The 19,412-nt window shown below is 39.5% G+C and overlaps 2 protein-coding genes across 8 annotated transcripts in view; one reads left to right on the top strand and one right to left on the bottom strand.

Annotated features, from left to right (window-relative positions):
• Window positions 1-271: 271 nt before the first annotated feature.
• ica1 (islet cell autoantigen 1) lies at window positions 272-13,627 on the top strand. Of its 5 annotated transcripts, XM_057834053.1 has the most exons (13): window positions 272-389; window positions 1,597-1,627; window positions 1,713-1,857; window positions 2,073-2,145; window positions 2,215-2,338; window positions 6,778-7,102; window positions 7,170-7,253; window positions 7,325-7,398; window positions 7,462-7,508; window positions 7,595-7,663; window positions 7,786-7,831; window positions 7,901-7,981; window positions 13,376-13,521. In XM_057834053.1, exons 1-12 carry the CDS (start codon window positions 299-301, stop codon window positions 7,968-7,970), a joined length of 1,179 nt encoding a protein of 392 aa, XP_057690036.1. In that variant the 5' UTR covers window positions 272-298; the 3' UTR covers window positions 7,971-7,981; window positions 13,376-13,521. The 5 variants fall into 5 exon arrangements, with proteins under 5 accessions (XP_057690036.1, XP_057690032.1, XP_057690034.1 ...); XM_057834049.1 differs by having other exon boundaries at window positions 7,595-7,831; window positions 13,376-13,627; XM_057834051.1 differs by having other exon boundaries at window positions 306-389; window positions 1,569-1,627; window positions 7,595-7,831; window positions 13,376-13,627.
• LOC130914652 (glucocorticoid-induced transcript 1 protein) overlaps window positions 11,615-19,412 on the bottom strand; it is a 50,099-nt gene continuing 42,301 nt past the window's right edge. The window contains exons 8-9 of one of the 3 annotated variants that reach the window (XM_057834055.1): window positions 19,214-19,334; window positions 11,615-16,515 (exon numbers count right to left, since the gene is read on the bottom strand). In XM_057834055.1, coding sequence (XP_057690038.1) covers window positions 16,293-16,515; window positions 19,214-19,334 — 344 coding nt within the window. In that variant the 3' untranslated portion in view covers window positions 11,615-16,292. The remainder of the gene's footprint in view (window positions 16,516-19,213; window positions 19,335-19,412) is intronic. The other 2 variants (XM_057834056.1, XM_057834054.1) reach the window with 2 other exon arrangements.

The raw sequence follows: 19,412 nt of genomic DNA on the forward strand, positions 1-19,412 counted from the left end.
TTTTAATCACCCTGAGTTGTCGAAATAACTGGAAACTCAAGAGGGCCATGACATTATGTTCTTTACAAGTGTATGTAAACTTTTGACCAAAACTGTAAATACCTCCAACACTTCAATTTATTTTATCTGATGACAACATCTACCACAGCCGATCACGTGCACCCCGTCCAACCGGTTTCCCTCAACAACACACAATCAACTTATTTAGGCATATTCGTTATTGTTATCATCTTGTTTGCGCAAGACAAACATTAGGTTGGAGCGGCCAATCAGAGGAGAGGAAGGGGTGTCACCCTGGATGACGTCATCAACGCAAAACCGATGCAGTGCTGATGAAGATGAGGATGAGACGGCAGATTATCGAGACAATTTGAGGGCATCGCGGCGAGGTACGTGTCATAAAATGTTATATTTTAGGTGGATTTGAATATTGATATTCTTGTGAAAATAATGTGTGCATACAATATGTTGGTTTAAAGGTCATACAAGGCTTCCACATTGGCTTCACGTGTCGTTCATACGACACGTTATTAATTTTAATTAATTTAAGGGTAATTTAAGAGGAAAACGATAACATTTTGATAGTGTATGCTTGTGGTGTGTTGTCATCTCCGCGCGTAAGCGCGTGCACGAAGTGTCGTGACGAGCGTGCTGCGGCAAATATAGTTAATACATGAATTTAGTTGACTAATTAATATAGTAATACGTCTTTGAAATGTAACAATGTTTGCGTCTGGATACAGCGCATCGTTGGTTATCCGTAACCTCTAGAGGGCGCTAGTACATTGAGAAATCACTCAGTGTCGTGAGAAAGGAAATGTACGTCATTTTTTAGGATGAAATCTAAATTTAAATCTCTAATTCATGAATACATAATCATAAATTCAATGTTAGAGCCTTTTTCGTGGTGAAATCTAAACAGAAAACTGCCTAAATACAAATAATATCGCCGTTTTAGTGGGCATCCTGATTTCTAGAAGGCGATAGAGAGCTCGAAAGTGCCGCATTAAGTATCGAAGAAGAAAAAGGACTAGCACTTCCTCCTTGCTAGGGTTGGCTTTATTTGTCTTAAAATTCGTAGGAATAATAATTATTTTTTAAATGTAAGCTGGATAAAATCTTTTTATGCGTTGTATTTATCTTTTTTTAATTGAAGCTGGATTAAATCTTTTTATGCGTTGTATTATTATTTAAAGTCTTTCTTTCAGGTGCATACGAATGTTTTTTTTTTGTTGTTGTTTAGTTTTTAGATAACAAACGTTTTGCATAATCGAGTAATGGTTTTCAATTTTGACTTTTTTATTTATTGATTTTATTTTTTTTTTTGGGGGGGGGGGGGGTTCCCCAAAATGCCACTGGACTGCCGACGTGAGTCACGTGACATTCGGGAGGGCAGTTCAGCTCCAAGTAGGTCCAATCAACACACTTGCATTCTCTGGGTTAGCCAAGGTTGGGGTTTCAAGCGAGGGATATAAATGTAGTTAATGCCTTGATTTTTGTCTCAACATGGGTTTCTGTTTCAAGTTCGTGTTAACAATGGTGACACATAAATTGTGTCATTTTGACAGAAAGAATGACAGCCCCATCTTTCTACAGGTCAGCCAAAAAAGATGGAAAGCAGGAACTTGTGAGTACACCTTGTGGTCACCGTACTATAAAATGTCTCCTGAACTCATCACGGTTGACCGCATTTGTGTATTGTGTGTGTTAAGCACTTCGTCGGGGGAAGACTCTCGGTCCGTGGTTAGCCGCTTTCAGCAGCGCTACTGGAAAACCAAGCAAACGTTGATCCGGGCGAGCGGCAAGGAGGACCAGCATGTTGTGGCCTCGGATGCTGAGCTGGATGCCAAGCTGGAGGTCTGCTGCTTTCGGTTCTGGGCTAAGTTTTCAAAGCTAGTGTTAGGAATTCAAATCAAGGTTTTGTTGTAACTATAAGTTAAATTCTGTTTATTTTTCTCATCATAGTCACAGTGAAGCCAAGTGCTACATACTCGTTGTCATATCTCTAGGTTTAAGCTTTCTAGAGACTTTGCTTTGTTCAGGTTTGTTTTCTTACTTGGTGGTTGTTTCAGGTGTTTCACTCCATTCAGAGGACGTGCATGGAGCTCCTGAAGGTGATCGAGCAGTACCAGAGGAGGATTTGCTGTAGGTGGTGACACATCGTCTCACAAATTAAAATGATGATTCGTCGCTCATCTTTGTGTTTTTGTACAGTTCTTTCTCAGGAAGAGAACGAGCTGGGTCGCTTTCTACGCTCACAGGGCTCTCAGGATAAGAGCAGGGCAGGCAAGATCATGCAGGCCACGGGAAAAGCGCTCTGCTTCTCCTCTCAGCAGCGGTCAGCCTCACACCAGCATTATAAATTCCACACTATAAACTACACCTCTTAAAGGGAAAGTTCTGAATTTTTGACGTCAGGCGTTATCTTTAGAGCTGTCCCAAACGACTAATTTTTGTCCCGATTAGTCAGCCGACTATTTTTACGATTAGTCGACTAATCTAATAATTTTTAAAAAAAAAATTTTTTTTTTTTTTTTTACTAATTTAGCAATGAAATTTTTGATGACGCTTATCAATTCACAAAAACATATTGGAACACTTGAATTATTTATTAAAGTAAAAATAAACATGTAAATAACAATAATAAATCACAAATAAACAATGAGTTCAAATGCTGGTAGAATTAACTAGTGCAAAACAATGGAATGTAAACAGATTCAGAACACTGACTTCGCCTTTCCAACATGATTCAAAACAATTCTTGAAAAAACACCTAGCCTTAATATTATAGGATAGTACTATACATAATAGTTTTATAATAATTATAATAATTATTCATTGCCAATCAGATTTTTCATAAAGGGTGTCATTTTAAAGGTATTATTAGTTTAGAATCTAAATTCTGAAGTATGCGGGCTTAACTCCTGAAATCGTTATTTATATGACGAACATGACATGCTTTTATTTTGAAATGTTCACCGGAAGTACGTTCGCTAAACCGCTAACCGGAAGTACGTTCGCTAAACCGCTAACTTCAGCTTTACACTTCGCAAAAAAGCACTTTTTGTCATTGCATGTGTCAATAATAGATTTTTTTTGTCATTTTTTTCGTTTGCAAATGGTGTTAACCAGCGATTTTTCATGTTTGAAGTGTCACCTTTTAACCGCAAGTTTGCTTTCACGAGACGACTGCCAATGTTTCATAGCAGGCCGGTAGGTTGCCTTTCCCCCCCCCCATTCACCTCAGTGTAGCAATGCTAACGTTACAGTGTTTAATATAGATGTTTTCTTATTTTATATGTCTGAACTTTAATTCTACAGCGTGTTGATAAGAGAAAGGAGTCTCACATGCCATCAGCACGCACGCATCAATGTATGCACGCACTCACGTGCGCAGCAATAAAAGGCAGCCGTGAAAATTGCCGCCCTCATTTTTATTTGCCGTGCGATAAATGGACTCATTGCATATCGCGACAGGCTTAGCAACTTCAATAAAACGCCGTTAGTTAGTTAGATGGACTTACAAACTGGGCGACGGCGCTTGAGGTGTTTATTCAGGGCCGACGAGCAGCCAAGCTATGCATTGAAGAGACAGGACAGAAAGAGTGAACCTTCCTTTGTTTCTTTGAAATAAGTCAATGTTTTGGACACTCTGGTGCGCTTTTTTTGGCCTTGTGCCGCTTTCCCCGCTTGCATACAGAGCGCGTTGACATTCTGAACTTTCCACGCATATATTTTTTTTAACCCTTTATTAACCGTCGACGGGATGTTGTGCTCGTCGACGGATTTACGTCATCGATGACGTCGACAATGTCGACTAGTCGGGACAGCTCTAGTTATCTTAGTTAGCGAGGGTTTAATTAGTCGGTGGAGTTGATTTCAACAAATTTCGTGTAGTTTGTGAGTTGTTTGATAGTTTCAGGGCTCCGGAGTGGCTAAGTTGGCCTTGTCCTTGTGGACGCTACATTTTGTGCTCGCCTGTCAATGTTCATTCGAAATTGTTAGAAACCTATATTTATCTTTGGACTAAAACTTTTGAATAGGGCTGCCCCAAACCACTATTTTTCTCCCGATTAGTCAGCAGACTTTTTTAACGATCAGTCGTCAAATATTTTTTTTTACTTATCTAGCAATTAAATTATTGTTGACGCTTATTCATTCACAAAAAAAAAATTGGAACACTGATTTTATTTTATTTTTTTATTAAAGTACAGTTAAACACTCAAATTACAATAATAAATCACATATAAACAATGGGGTCAAATGCTAATAGCGTTAACTAGCGCAAAAGAATGGAATGTAAACAGATTCAGAACACTGACTTCACCTTTCCAACATGATTCAAAACAATTCTTACTTTTCTCTTTTTGTGGTATGTCTATACTGTTCCCAGCATTGGCGAGCACCAGCAGAGTAGATAAATAAATGTCACGTATCACTGAAGTACGTTGGGGGAAAAAAACTAAATGCTGCACGTTGACACGACGCTACGTACAAATGTTACGAGAAAAAAAGTAAGTCTTTATTACGTAATGTAGCTGTGAGCCACTGTGCCTTTTACATACATGTACCTTAGCTGGGGGCTACGATCAGGGGCGCTGCCAGGGATTTTGGACCCCATGAAAAGATATCAATTTGGGCCCCACCAAAAGTGCCGGGACACACACACACACATTTAGAGTACCAACTACGTAATTTCCATTTCTGGTGAATCTTTACACACTAATTTGTGCATTTTCTGAATTAATTTAAGATGAAAATATATTTACAGTATGTAAACATACAGCGTATAGAGCAATAATGAATAGACTGATATCATCTATAAGAAATGTACTGAAGGCCATCTTTTACAATCTAAATATATATTTATTAGAAATATTCTCAAAGCAAACACCATAATGAACGACTTAGGATAAATGTTTTGAACTTAACTATACTACAGTCAAGAGCGTAGGTTTGCGAAGGGAGGGTTGGGACAAAACCCTACCAACTTTTCAGGATGCTTAAATTGTCCCCACCAACTTTTAAGCAACCTTATTTGCGTTATGTAAGACTTCAGTTATATAGGTTATTTATATTGTCTTCCCATATGCTTTAATTGTTGTAATTGACCCCACCATGTTTAAGTGACTTATTTTTATTATGTTTAGATTTACATGTACATCTATTCCCTTCCTGAATGTGCCGGTTCATTTTTTCCTCCTAAATGCACATTTGATTGGCTAATGATTTAACCCTAACACACACCCACATTGAGATACAGTGCCCTCCATAATTATTGGCACCCCTGAAAAAATGTTTTTTTTTTAGCTTCTAATAATTTTTTTTGAATTCAAATAATATAGGACCTTAACGGAAAAAAGAGAAAAATCCAACCTTTAATACAAGTGCATTCATTCAGTGGGGGAAAAAATCCCACATATAAAGAAAAAATTATTTGACATCAAATAATGTGTGTCACAATTATTAGCACCCCTGGTGTTAATACTTTGTACAACCCCCTTTTGCCAACAAAACAAGGTCTGGGGACTTAGATGGCCAGGGGGGAGCTTGATTTTGTGTCTGGTGAACCATTTCTGTGTAGATTTTTGCTTTTCAGCATGCGCATCTTTCGTGGCACGCCAGACCCACTTAGAGTGTATTTTGCCAAAAAGCTCAATCTTGGTCTCATCTGACCAAAGCACACGGTCCCAGTTGAAGCCTGGGACCGTGTGTATTTTTGTGTGGGACCAAGATTGATCTTTTTGGCAACAAACACTCTAAGTGGGTCTGGCGTGCCACGAAAGATGCGCATGCTGAAAAGCACCTCATACCCACTGTGAAGTATGGGGGTGGGTCAGTGATGCTGTAGGGCTGTTTTGCTTCCAAAGGCCCTGGGAACCTTGTTTGGGTGCATGGCATCATGAATGCTTTGAAATACCAGGACATTTTCAATCAAAATCTTTGCCATCTGCCCGAAAGCTGAAAATGGGTCTTCACTGGGTCTTTCAGCAAGACAACAAACCTAAACATATGGCCAAATCTACACAGAAATGGTTCACCAGACATAAAATCAAGCTCCTCCCATGGCCATCTCAGTCCCCAGACCTCAACCCCATTGAAAACCTGTGGGGTGAGCTGAAGAGGAGAGTACAGAGGAGAGGACTCAGGTCTCTGGATGATTTAGAGAGATTCTGCAAAGAGGAATGGCTATAGATCCTTCTTTCTGTCTTTTCCCATCTTGTGAAACATTATAGGAGAAGATTAGGTGGTGTTTTGTTGGCAAAAGGGGGTTGTACAAAGTATTAACACCAGGGGTGCTAATAATTGTGACACACATTATTTGATGTCAAATAATTATTTCTTTATGTGGGATTTTTTCCCCACTGAATAAATGCACTTGTATTGAAGGTTGGATTTTTCGCTTTTTTTCCATTAAGGTCCCATATAATTTAGAAAAAAAGTATTAGAAGCTAAAAAACACATAATTATTATAAATCCAATAATTATGGAGGGCACTGTACATCGGTTAAAAGAAAGATCACCCAAACAGTCAACTTATTATATTGGCTGATATTGTACAATCCTGAAAAAAGTCCATATATCGGCCCAAAATATCGATCTTTATAATGATTATCACACAGTGAACATATGTTATCCTATTTTAATGCCGATGTATCGGCTGATGACCGATCTTGGGGGGGAAAAGTCCATACAATGGCCCGATATATCGGTAACTTTTACTTTTTGTCGTCTGAAAAATATGGTAATCCTTTTCCTGACCTCCTTGCTGTACAGAATGGCGCTAAGGAAGCCTTTGTGCCGCCTGTACCAGGAAGTGGAGACCTTCCGCTTCCGAGCAGTGTCGGATACGTGGCTGACTGTCAAGCGCATGGAGCACGGGCGCACCGAATACAGGAGCACACTGCTGTGGATGAAAGACGTCTCGGCCGAGCTGGACCCCGATGCGCGTAAACACATGGACAAGTTCCGAAAAGTCCAAGCGGAAGTTCGCGCCGCGAAACTCTGCTTCGACCAGCTGAAGACTGACGTGTGTCAGAAAGTGGACTTACTCGGCGCCAGTCGCTGTAATCTGCTGTCACATGTACTCGCTACGTATCAGGTAAGACTCAAGCCATGCCCTTTTTTATTTGAAGGTCTCGACTATGTATTATTTGTTTTGCCTCTAGTCAACGCTGCTGCACTTTTGGGAAAAGACGTCCCACAACATGGCGGCCATTCATGAGAACTTCAAGGGATGTCCACGCTATGAGGTCTAGTTATTTAGTGATGTGTTGTGGTAGTTAGCAGACGCATGTCTAACATCGACGGTGGGAATTGGCAGGAGCCATCAAGGGGTAAGAAGAGGAAGAAAACTAAAGCAGAGACGCAAGATGAAGACAAGTCCACACAAGACGAGTATAATTATCATCAGAACAGAGTAATTGAAAAATATTTTTTATAAAATTGTTGTTTTTCCAGATTGGTTACACTTGGGAATGATGACAGTAGTAGTCCAACAAAAGAAGGTGAATAAGAAGAAAAATCAGCTAAAATCAGGAGGAAATGTATTTATTTTTTTAAGTCAATACTTACTTATGCTTTCCCTTTGAAGGGGAGGCCTGCGTTCCATCATGGGATGAGGACAAGGACAGCCTAGCCTTGCTGGAAGAGATCCTGGGAGGTGTGTCACTTCAAGACTCCGCCCCCCTTCCTGACCCCGCCTCTCCACAGTGGAGTCCGGTGTTCGACGAAGCCCAAGATGGGACTGACATGGACCCCCACTCTGTCTTTTTGCCTTCTCAGCTTTTGGACAGCAATTTGAAGATGCTGCAATCAGTTCAACTTTCAGGTAACAAAATGTCCGCAAGGGGAAAAAATTGTTAGGAGGTAATTGGGCAATTTTTTTTGACTGGTGCAGAGGGGGAAGGGACCACTGCGCAATCTGTCGCCACGGCAACTACGCACCCTCAAGGAGACGGAGGAGTTAAAGGAACACAAGGTAGGTGGTATTTTTAATTACATATGCAGGTTTAACTTTTCATTGGCTGCCATTGATGGCACCATTTTGACTGGGAAGAGCGAATGAATTGGACGTCTAGCGCCGTCATTGGTACTGGAAGATATATACATGTATATATCCATATATACGTATATATGGATATATACAGTCGTGGTCAAAAGTTTACATACACTTGTGAAGAACATAATGTCATGGCTCTCTTGAGTTTCCAGTTATTTCTACAACTCTGATTTTTCTCCGAGAGTGATTGGAACGGATACTTTGTCACAAAAAACATTCATGAAGTTTGGTTCTTTTATGACTTTATTATGGGTAACAGAAAAAGTGATCAAATCTGCTGGGTCAAAAATATACATACATGGATCTGAAAAAGTGAATCAATGACTTGAACAAGTCAGGAAAGTCACTTGGAGCCATTTCAAAGCAGCTGCAGGTCCCAAGAGCAACAGTGCAAACAAAAGTTTGTAAGTATAAAGTGCATGGCACTATTTTGTCACTGCCACGATCAGGAAGAAAACACAAGCTATCACCTGCTGCTGAGAGAAAATTGGTCAGGAGGGTGAAGATTCAACCGAGAATCACCAAAAAGCTGATCTGCCAAGAATTAGAAGCTGCTGGAACACAGGTGTCAGTGTCCACAGTCAAGCGTGTTTTGCATCTCCATGGACTGAGAGGCTGCCGTGCAAGAAGGAAGCCCTTGCTCCAAAAGCGGCACCTTAAGGCTCGACTGAAGTTTGCTGCTGCTCACATGGACAAAGATAAGACCTTCTGGAGGAAAATTCTGTGGTCAGACGAAACAAAAATCGAGCTGTTTGGCCACAATGCCCAGCAATACGTTTGGAGGAGAAAAGGTGAGGCCTTTAACCCCAAGTACACCATGCCTATCGTCAAGCACGATGGTGGTAGTATTATGCTGTGGGGCTGTTTTGCTGCCAATGGAACTGGTGCTTTACAGAGAGTAAATGGGATAATGAAGAAGGAGGATTACCTTCAAATTCTTCAAGATAACCTAACGTCATCAGCCCGAAGATTGGGTCTTGGGCGCAGTTGGGTGTTCCAACAGGACAATGACCCCAAACACACATCAAAAGTGGTAATGGAATGGCTAAATCAGGCTAGAATAGGTTTTCGAATGGCCTTCCCAAAGTCCTGACTTAAACCCCATTGAGAACTTGTGGACAATGCTGAAGAAACAAGTCCATGTCAGAAAGCCATCAAATTTAACTGGACTGCACCAATTCTGTCGAGTGGTCAAAGATTCAACCAGAAGCTTGGCCAGAAGCTTGTGGATGGCTACCAAAAGCGCCTAATTGAAGTGAAAATGGTCAAGGGACATGTTACCAAATATTAGCGCTGCTGTATGTATATTTTTGACCCAGCAGATTTGATCACTTTTTTCTGTTAACCCATAATAAAGTCATAAAAGAACCAAACTTCATGAATGTTTTTTGTGACAAAGAAGTATCTGTTCCAATCACTATCAGAGAAAAATCACAGTTGTAGAAATACCTGGAAACTCAAGAGAGCCATGACATTATGTTCTTCACAAGTGTATGTAAACTTCTGACCACAACTGTACATGTATATATCCATATATACGTATATATGGTTATATACATGTATGTGTCCATATATATATATATATTTTTTTGTTTTTGTTTTGTTTCTTTTGGTCATGCCATTGTACTTCTGGATTATTTTGTTTCTTTTTAGCTCTTTTAAAGGGAACCTCGGACTTAAAGACTTGTAGGCTCTAATAAGCCACAATTGTTCTTTTTTACACAAAATATGTTATAAGAAATACATATATTATTGTCATTTATTTAAAAATCTATACTATTTAATACATGTTTTTGACCTGAGGAGGGCGCGATGTTTTACGAGCGCAATGCATGCTAGGGGTGATGACGCGGTTGGGCTGGACTGGGAGAATCGCTGAATTCGCTAGCAAGCGAAGCTATTATGAGGACTGGCATGATTTTGTCACATTCTGCTGCTGGTCAGATTGTTTTGTTTCAGAGCTGTAGGATGAGTTCCCAACGTCGTAACTGCATCCAATTCCAGCTCATCAGCAGTGTCTTTAAACCGATCCTAGGCGGCTTGCTGATTTACTTGCTGCTATTTGACAGTTTGAATATCCCTTCGTTGCTACTTGCATCATTGCCTTGTTTTTTTTCATTTGTCTGCCGCAGTTTTCCCTCAGGTTTTTATTTTAATTGATTTAATTGATCCCGATTGACTGTCACGGACCCTTTTTGTGATCGCATGTTTTTTTTGTGTCTTCAATAAACCCTTTTACGCAATCCCTATGTTATTGTTATCCGCCTGCTGTCTGACGTGAGCCACATTTTTTAATTCTGTGGTCAAGCCAGCAGCACTTTTTTAGTTGCGTTTCCCTTTCAGGTTTTACCACACAGACAGACAACGCATGTGGGTGGCGATTGCTTTAGTGATGCACGATAATGCATTTTTCAACCGATACCGATAACCAATAATTTCCTCCACTTTCCAGCCAATAACCGATAATGTGAAACCGATAATTCTATTAAAAGATATATATACAATTTTGAATTATACACAGGAGCAAATGTTACTGTGCAAAAATAGAATTTATTGCTACTTTTTTCCACATTAAATGTGAACAAATGGTACATTTCAACATCTAAACAATGTAAATTAATTATATTAATAATACTTACAAAGTACAGTGATACCTCAGCTCACGAACATAATTGGTTCCCAGAAAGTGTGTGTAAGGCGAAAAGTTCTTCTTCCGAACATTTATTTCCCATAAGAAACCATTAAAATGAGAATAATCCGTTCCCAGGTCCCCATAAAACATAATTTTCTACTAAATAAGCCTTAAAACTACACAAAAATATACCTTATTTTCTTTAATGTCTTCTTAGGCTTAACACTAGCCTGTGGTGGGGTCTTTTTCGGTCCCATAATAGCAAAAGTACACTCAATATGGTCCAAAATGTCTATCAAACACAAACCACGTCCGCACTCAACGAAAGGGAGGGGACGAACTGGGACGCCGTGAGCGTGCGTCAGCTTCTCGTGGCGCTGTTTGACCGCCGAAAACTAGTTCATCAGCAGAGAATATATGCTCGCGGATTTAATGTTCTTGAGGCGAAAAGTTCGTAAGCTTAAGCGTTAAGCTGAGGTATCACTGTACTTAATTTCACAAAAATGCCTTCAGGAGGGCTTGAGGTGCTGGCACCGAATTGGACAAATTTGCGTCGATTGCGCACATTTGGAGGCTTAATCAAGTACCGTATTGGCCCGAATATAAGACTGTTTTTTGCATTGAAATAAGACTGAAAAAGCGGAGGTCGTCTTATATTCGCGGTCTAGACATTATACCCATTCACGACGCTAGATGGCGCCAGATATAATTGAAGCGATGTTCTGTCATGACAGATCTCAGCTACTCTCAAGTTTAACCATTCATTTACGAATGTGATTGCACTTTAGTTTACATATTTAAATGTTCAGATTTTAAGATTTGAATGAGGCAAAATAACATGCTTTTTCTCTCAAATATATTGTTATCATTTGTTTCAGATTTACTGTAATTATTTCCTGTGTAAAAATTAATTTGGTGTTCAAAAAGTCTTTTTCAAACTTGTCTTGAAAAAGAGGGGGTCGTCTTATAATCAGGGCCGTCTTATATTCGGGCCAATACGGTATATAATTATCGGATTGCATTATCGGTTGAATTTTTTAAAGTCTGTGTGATGTCATAATTGCCATTATTGGCCGATATTTATCGGTAACTGATATTATTGTGCATCTTTATTCATAAAGAAAACCTTGACTAACGGAACGCGTAATTTTAGTCCTGTGGTCTACGTGCTTGTCTGTCGCACGGGAAACGCGTGTTCGAATCCCGCTGGAGACCTGTGATTGCTTTTGCTGCTCGTTTTTATGAAATATCGACAGTGCTGTCCTGTTCATCAGTTTTCCGCTCGGGTTCAAATTGGAAGGGCAAAACCGATGACACGTTTATGGAGCTAACGAGTGACACTGGGGAAGTATGGCCACGCTGCCCAGTGACGTCACCGCCCAGAGTGCATTGCGTTGTCAACAACAAAAGCGACCTACTAGTTAACTAATTTTTCAAATTTTATAAACGAAAACATTGAGTGGTTTGACTATCAAATTGTAACTCATACTAATACCGTATTGGCCCGAATATAAGATGACCCCCTCTTTTTCAAGACTCAAGTTTGAAAAAAAGACTTTTTGAACACCAAATTAATTTTTATACAGAAAATTATAGTTCATCTGAAATAAATGATCATAACAATATATTTGAGAGAAAAAGCAAGTTATTTTGCCTCATTCAAATCAATATCTGAACATTTAAATATGTGAACTAAAGCACAATCACATTCGTAAATGAATGGCTTCTGGTTTTTGAAATGTAAATAAACCAATCTATTGTGACAAAACAACAAAATTGCAATAACTGCATTAACCATCAAAGTGAGGTCTAACTGTAATTAGTCTTGAAACAAATCTGAATAAGGAAAAACATTGCAATAAAATAATGCAAACTGGTTAAACTTGAGAGTAGCTGAGATCTGTCGTGACAGAACATTACTCAAGTTCAGCATTCGCTTCAATGATATCTGGCACCATCTAGCGTCGTGACTGGGTATAATGTCTAGACCCCGAATATAAGACGACTCCCACTTTTCCAGTCTTATTTCAATGCAAAAAAACACCGTCTTATATTCGGGCCAATACGGTATTTATCTTTTAAGAATTACTAGTCCTTCTGTCCGTAGTTCTCTTAAAAAAAATAATTTCAAAAGCCGATCCTTTTCGCCCAGTTTCCGATCACGTGATCAGATTGGGGACATCCCCACTTTGGTTACAAAATACTCTAATTCATTTTTCTTCCTAATAAAATGACTAATTTACCAACTATAAACCGCACCCGACTGTAAGCCAAATATTGCAATAAAACTACATCTGTAAGCCGCAGGTGTCCATATTGTATAATGGGATTTACATCAAAAGACATGTAGCTCATAACCTGTCAGAATCCATGAATAAGCCGCACTAGACTATAAACTGCAGAGAAAAATCAAAATCTTCTTCCTAATAAAAACCTATAATACTTGTAGAATTAATGTGATTACTCTTGCAACATTGTACCCTTATTCTTACCTAACTTCTCTCCCTAGGAAAATCTTTGTTGTAAAATTATTACATTTTACAAGTAAAACATCTTCCAGGGAAGAATTCCTGGGGGGGAAAAAAAATACAACTTTTCGTTAATTCTTGTGAAAATGACCATTTTATTTATTTTTTAAATGGCTTCCCAGAGTACAATTATCCTTTTTTTTTTTTACACAGCAAGTCATCGGGGGCCATCCAAAGACCTGTCGGCGTGGTTCAACCTTTTCGCAGACTTGGACCCGCTCGCCAACCCGGACGCGGTCGGCAAAAGTCAAGACGAGCAGCAACTTCACAACGCTTAACAAACGCGGACACAATGCTCAGTTAACTTCCTTGGTAGACACAGGAAGTGAGCAGAATGAACTTTGGACTGGATTTGAAGATGACTATGCTGTAATGTCAACACTGGCCTGCTGGAAATAAACATATCATAACAATATGTTGAAATTTATCATTGTTTCTAACCGGCGGAGGGAAACAACAACACAATTTGTCGTGTGGCTGGATCCTTTTTATTTTGGAATCAAAACACACATAGGCGCCATCCACTAATCCTATTGTTTTCTCACACTTTGCTTTGGTCCATTCACCAACATTTGTCACTTAAAAAGGGCAGGGTCGCCATCCACGATGACCCATGACGCAACACTTCTGCGGAATGCGCAAGCTAACAGCTTCAACGTTGCACAAGAAGATTAAAAAGGCAGCAGTCTTTTGGTCGCTCATTTAAAAAAACTAAACAAAAGCCAAATTGGGTCATGTAGTCACAAGCAGCAATGTTGTCGTCAGCGAAAAAGCTGTTTGGAAAGTTTGTTGCTATGGAAACCACTGGTCCAAACTCAAGTTGCTTTAGCCAATGGGGGCGGGTAGTAGATGATTCACAAGGGACAAGTCCACGCATTCGCCAATATTTTCCGGGCCGGGCGTTCTGATTGGTCCAAACGCATTATAAATGATCATCTCCGCCAGTAGGTGAAACCTAAGGAAGGCGGCGGTATATTTGTGTTCAAGATAACTCAAGAACGAAAAAAGGGATTATTAAACTTGCAAGGTAGAGGTGATTACATTTTGGGTTATGAGGTCAAAGGTCACTGAGGTGAGAAAAGGAATTTCGCGAGGGATTATTAAACTTGGAGGATATATTTATCATATTAACCAGAAGAGAATTCATTTTCTGGTTTCGTGAGGTCAAAGGTCAATGGGGTGAGTATAGGAATTTTTGATAACGAATAAAGGGACTGATCGACTTTGAAAATAGGAATGTCTGTAATATGGAACGAAGAGGTGGTTATAGTTTGGGTTCATAAGGTCAGAGGTGAGAAAAAATTCGTAATAGCAAAACAAATGGGAACAAAAAGGGATTGTCAAACTTGCATGATATGTTTGTAATTTGAAATGGAAAAGGTGATCTGATTTTGGGTTATGAGGTCAAAGGTCATAGGTGAGAAAAGGAATTTCACGATAACTCACAAACAAATAGATTATCAAATTTGGAGGATTTGTTTGTCATATGAAATGGAAGAGGATTAATTTTTGGTTTCATGAGGTCAAAGGTCAATGGAGTAAAAGGAATTTTGCTATAACTCAAGAAAACCAATAAAGGGATTGTCGCACCTGGAAAATAGGAATGTAATATGAAACAATGAGGTGATTAAATTAGTGCGGCAATGATCCATTAAAAAAATGATTAGAATTTCGCAGCTTCGAGTATTCGTTTAATTAAAGTGGTGTTGTAATGTTTGTTTTCAAAGTGTTGGCATTTAGTTTTATTACTTTGGGTGGATACACTGCCCTCTAGTGGCAAAAGTAAATATGATCAAACTTATTTCACATGGCTGAATCCAGCTGCTCCCTGTTAAGAACAATATAACCTAAGTTTTTTGTTTGAGCAAATTTTTTTTAATGCGTTCGTAATTTAGTTTATACGTATATTTAGCCGTTTTTTTGTGGGAATATGTGTTTGAACCGTTTAAGAGCATTGTAGAAAAATAAAATAATGTCAGCATTTTATAGCATTTAAGAAAGCGGACTTTTGCTATGTAAATTAGCCGGTTGTTCTTTTGTTGTACTTAGATCCTCATTTTTTATAACGTTTAAGGCTCAGCTCAGGTATCTAATTTTTTTATGTTCCTTATTAGTCTATTAATCGAACTAACTAGTTCATCGATTAATCGACTACTAAAATAATCGATAACTGCAGCCCTAGATTAAATTTCGATCCATGAAGTCAAAGGTCACAGAGGTCAGAAAAGGAATTTCATGATAACTCAACCATGAATAAAGGGATTATCCAGTTTACAGGATATGTTTGTAAGATGCAACTAAAGAGGTGAAAAACACCGATTACTTGTTTCATAGGCCACTTAAGTCATTAGCTGCCCTTGACGGCGGAATGTTAATTCACTGCCAGACCTCCCAATTCTAATTGACTTGATGTCTACATCTACTAGTGACAAATTCACGGCATAAGGATGAAACGAGTCACATAACTAGATGCTAATGGCACTGAAAGATTTAAACGGCGCATCCACGCTAGCAAATATTGTTATTCTTTGAATTTGTCTGCTTAGGCGGGTGTCTGCTCCTCTAGTTTGTTTACCTAAGAAAACGACCGGTATCTCCTGACTCACAACCACCAGTAGATGGCAGCGATGTAGCATTTTAATATGAGAGCAGCCCAGTTTGATTTTTGGAAGAAACAACCGCTTTTTGATAAAAACATGCCACGTTATAAATTAAAAACTGGTGACAGTAGAGACTTGATTCCTTCATTTGCTAGATAGATGTATTAAGTCATAGAATAAAATATTTTATGTGATTTAAAAGATAATCATAATCCTTTAAAATGGCTGCCATTAAATGACTACTCAAACTATATAGTGTTACCTGTTAAAGACTACAAAAAAGCATATTTTTGATTACTTTTTTTTTTTTGTCAGAATTCATGATTTGTCGCATTTTACTCACCTATTTCCTTCTGATTTTTCTCATAAAAAAAGTCATTTTTAAAAGCCATTTTGAAAATATTGTTGAATGCGTGGACACGTTCTCCATCTGGAACTAACGGAGTGCAAAGCTTTTGCTCTTACGGTAATTATAAGGTAGCAGCATCTTTGATATTCCTGCCGACGAGCGCCTCAGCTTCCGGCGAGTCTGGAGGGTCGTCGTTGCCGTGGAGAACGTCGTCGTTGACGGGCGAGAAGAGGGACGAGCACAGCAGCTTGACTGGGCAGAAAGCCGAACCTCGGGGGATGAAGTTGACTTTGTTTTTGTCGGGACACGAGAACAGAGGGAAGCCTTTGGATTGGCCGCAAGTGCTGAAAAAAAAAAAAAAAAAAAGAAAATATGAACCTTCTTCATTCATACGTTGGAAGATGTCATTCGATCATGGACTGTTAAACAGCTCGGCTGCTACTAGCAAGGACAAAATAGTTTCAGATTTCATCAAAAACTTTTATAAATGATTAGGGCTCCATCACACGAGACGTATGGTACAAAGCAGTGTTGTTTTTGACAATTCCTTATATTTTCATCTTTTGGACGAAAATACCTATTCGTATTAGTCATAATTTAGTAGTGACAAAATTGTTTTCAACTAATTTTCGTTGACTAAACCTCCCATGAGTTTTCAGCGCATTTTAGTCGACGAGGTGAAGACTGATGATGAAGACTTTCACTTACAGAGGGATTTAGCCTCCCCATAAGACTTCATAATGTATTGACAGGACACGGGGCGTGGGGCCGATTCATAAGGGGCGTTTCTCAAAGCTGACCGAGGGGAAACACAGACAAAGAGCTTTTTCCATTGAAAATTCTTGTGAATAAATGCTTAAATCCCTGAATTCTTTATAGATATGGACGTAAAAGAGTCTCGATTCTTGGTTAAAAAAAAAAAAAAAAAAAAACATGCAGGTAGCATTTATTCTACGTAAATATTTCGACGTATAATGCGAATGCTGCAGCGGCTAATTTCTCCCATTGATTGTTTCACAACGTTTCAAAATGCATGCATGGTACGAAAAATATAATTGCCTTGAATCCTCAAACAAATCACTCCTGAGACAATCCTTCCTGTTTGTATGCAGTACAGCTTTCATACTTTTTCAACCTAAATCCAGCGTTAAACCGCTGCATGTGTCCGACTGCTAATAAATAAAGCGGAGTGTTGGACAGCCCCCTTCGGGAAGGCGTGACGCTGTGAATGGGGAATGTGTCATGACAATACATTCTGAAGTCTATGGCCTCCCCTAAATAAGCACAGAAGTGAAGCTCAAGTTTCTTACACCTTGAATATAAACCCACTTACCCATGTTATGCATTCGACAACCATTTACAATGATGGAGCCACTCGAAAACGTGAACGTATAAATATTTGCGCCTGCGGACCCGCCAATCGGAGCACCGCATTGCTACTGCTAACGCACCAACAGGAGCGTCACGTTGTTACTACGTACACACCAATAGGAGCGTCGCGTTGCTATACTGGCACATTAATAGTGTATCCCAGAAATCATAGATTGGAAGAATTTCAAATGTAAGGCACACCTGACTATAAGCCGCCCTGCACCAAATTTGGCACAAAAACAGAATTTGTACATACACAAGCCGCACTGGACTATTAGCCGCAGCTTTCCTCACTGTATTATGGGATATTTACACCAAAAGATATTAACCAGTAGCACTGTATTTGACAGCGGCATCATACGGCTGTCATAAAACCAAATGAACCACCATGAAGCTTTGAACCACTTGGCTGCAAAGCTTCATTGCTTCAAGAAGCTTCATTTGGCCATCACTGCTCCCTTGGGGGAGACAGTCAAAGTCTGATGCCACCTGCTGTCAACACTGCTGTTGTCCAACATGCCTCCTAGCATGCGTCGCAGCGCTACAGATGTAAATAACAATCAAAATTTCTGTGCTAATTATTTCTTCAGTTACTGTTCCAGTTGTTTCATTAATTGCTAGTTATGGTATTTGGTAACAGTTTATTTGACAGTGATGCCATCATAATTATGACATGACACTGTCATGAGCATTAATGAATGCTTATAACAGATCCCATTTAGTGTTATCTGGCAAATTATCTCACTTCAGCAGGGGGACACGTCTGGCAGCGCAGGATTTGAGTCCATGGTGGCACATTGTGTTACTGATAGTAGCCTTTGTTACTCTGGTCCCAGCTCTCTATAGGTCATTCACTAGGTCCCCCCGTGTGGTTCTGGGATTTTTGCTCACAGTTATCATTTTGACGCCACGGGGTGAGATCTTGCATGGAGCCCCAGATCGAGGGAGATTATCAATGGTCTTGTATGTCTTCCATTTTCTAATTGCTCCCACAGTCAATTTCTTTACACCAAGCCTTTTACCTATTGCAGATTCAGTCTTCCCAGCCTGGTGCAGGTCTACAATTTTGTCTCTGGTGTCCTTCGACAGCTCTTTGGTCTTGGCCATAGTGGAGTTTGGAGTGTGACTGACTGAGCTTGTGGACAGGTGTCTTTGATACCGATAATGAGTTAAAACAGGTGCCATTAATACATGTAACGAGTGGAGCCTCGTTAGACTTCGTTAGAAGTTAGATCTCTTTGATAGCCAGAAATCTTGCTTGTTTTTAGGTGACCAAATACTTATTTTCCACTCTAATTTGGAAATAAATTCTTTAAAAATCAAACAATCTGACTTTCTGGTTTTTTTCCCCACATTCTGTCTCTCATGGTTGAGGTTTACCCATGTTGACAATTACAGGCCTCTCTAATCTTTTCAAGTCGGAGAACTTGCACAATTGGTGGTTGACTAAATACTTATTTGCCCCACTGGATGTCCATTAAAGCATCTTTTGGTCTCCAGAGAATCTCTGAAGTCTGAATGAATTGGTTCCATTATTATTCCTCACTACAGTGTCAAATAAATTTCAAGTCAAAACATTGCGAGCTGAAATTGACCCCTTGTCGATTCCAGACCTACTCAGTCAAATAAAAGAGTGGAATTCAGCGTGCGTTGGTAAAAATGTGATCTTACAGCATCTCGTCAAAGACCTTGACCCGCTCGCAGCCTTCGGGAGGTTCTCGTTTGAACATATAGCTGTTGTTGGGTTTGGGAGACGTGGCGAATTTGGGCAGCGGCGAGCCGCACGAGCCGTCTGGAAAAAAAAACAACATCCATAAATTTTTTTTTAAAAAACACACAATTTGAGTGAGGACCGGATTAAATGTCAAGT

Source organism: Corythoichthys intestinalis, chromosome 4 (genome assembly GCF_030265065.1).
Source record: "Corythoichthys intestinalis isolate RoL2023-P3 chromosome 4, ASM3026506v1, whole genome shotgun sequence".
Lineage (NCBI taxonomy): Eukaryota > Metazoa > Chordata > Actinopteri > Syngnathiformes > Syngnathidae > Corythoichthys > Corythoichthys intestinalis.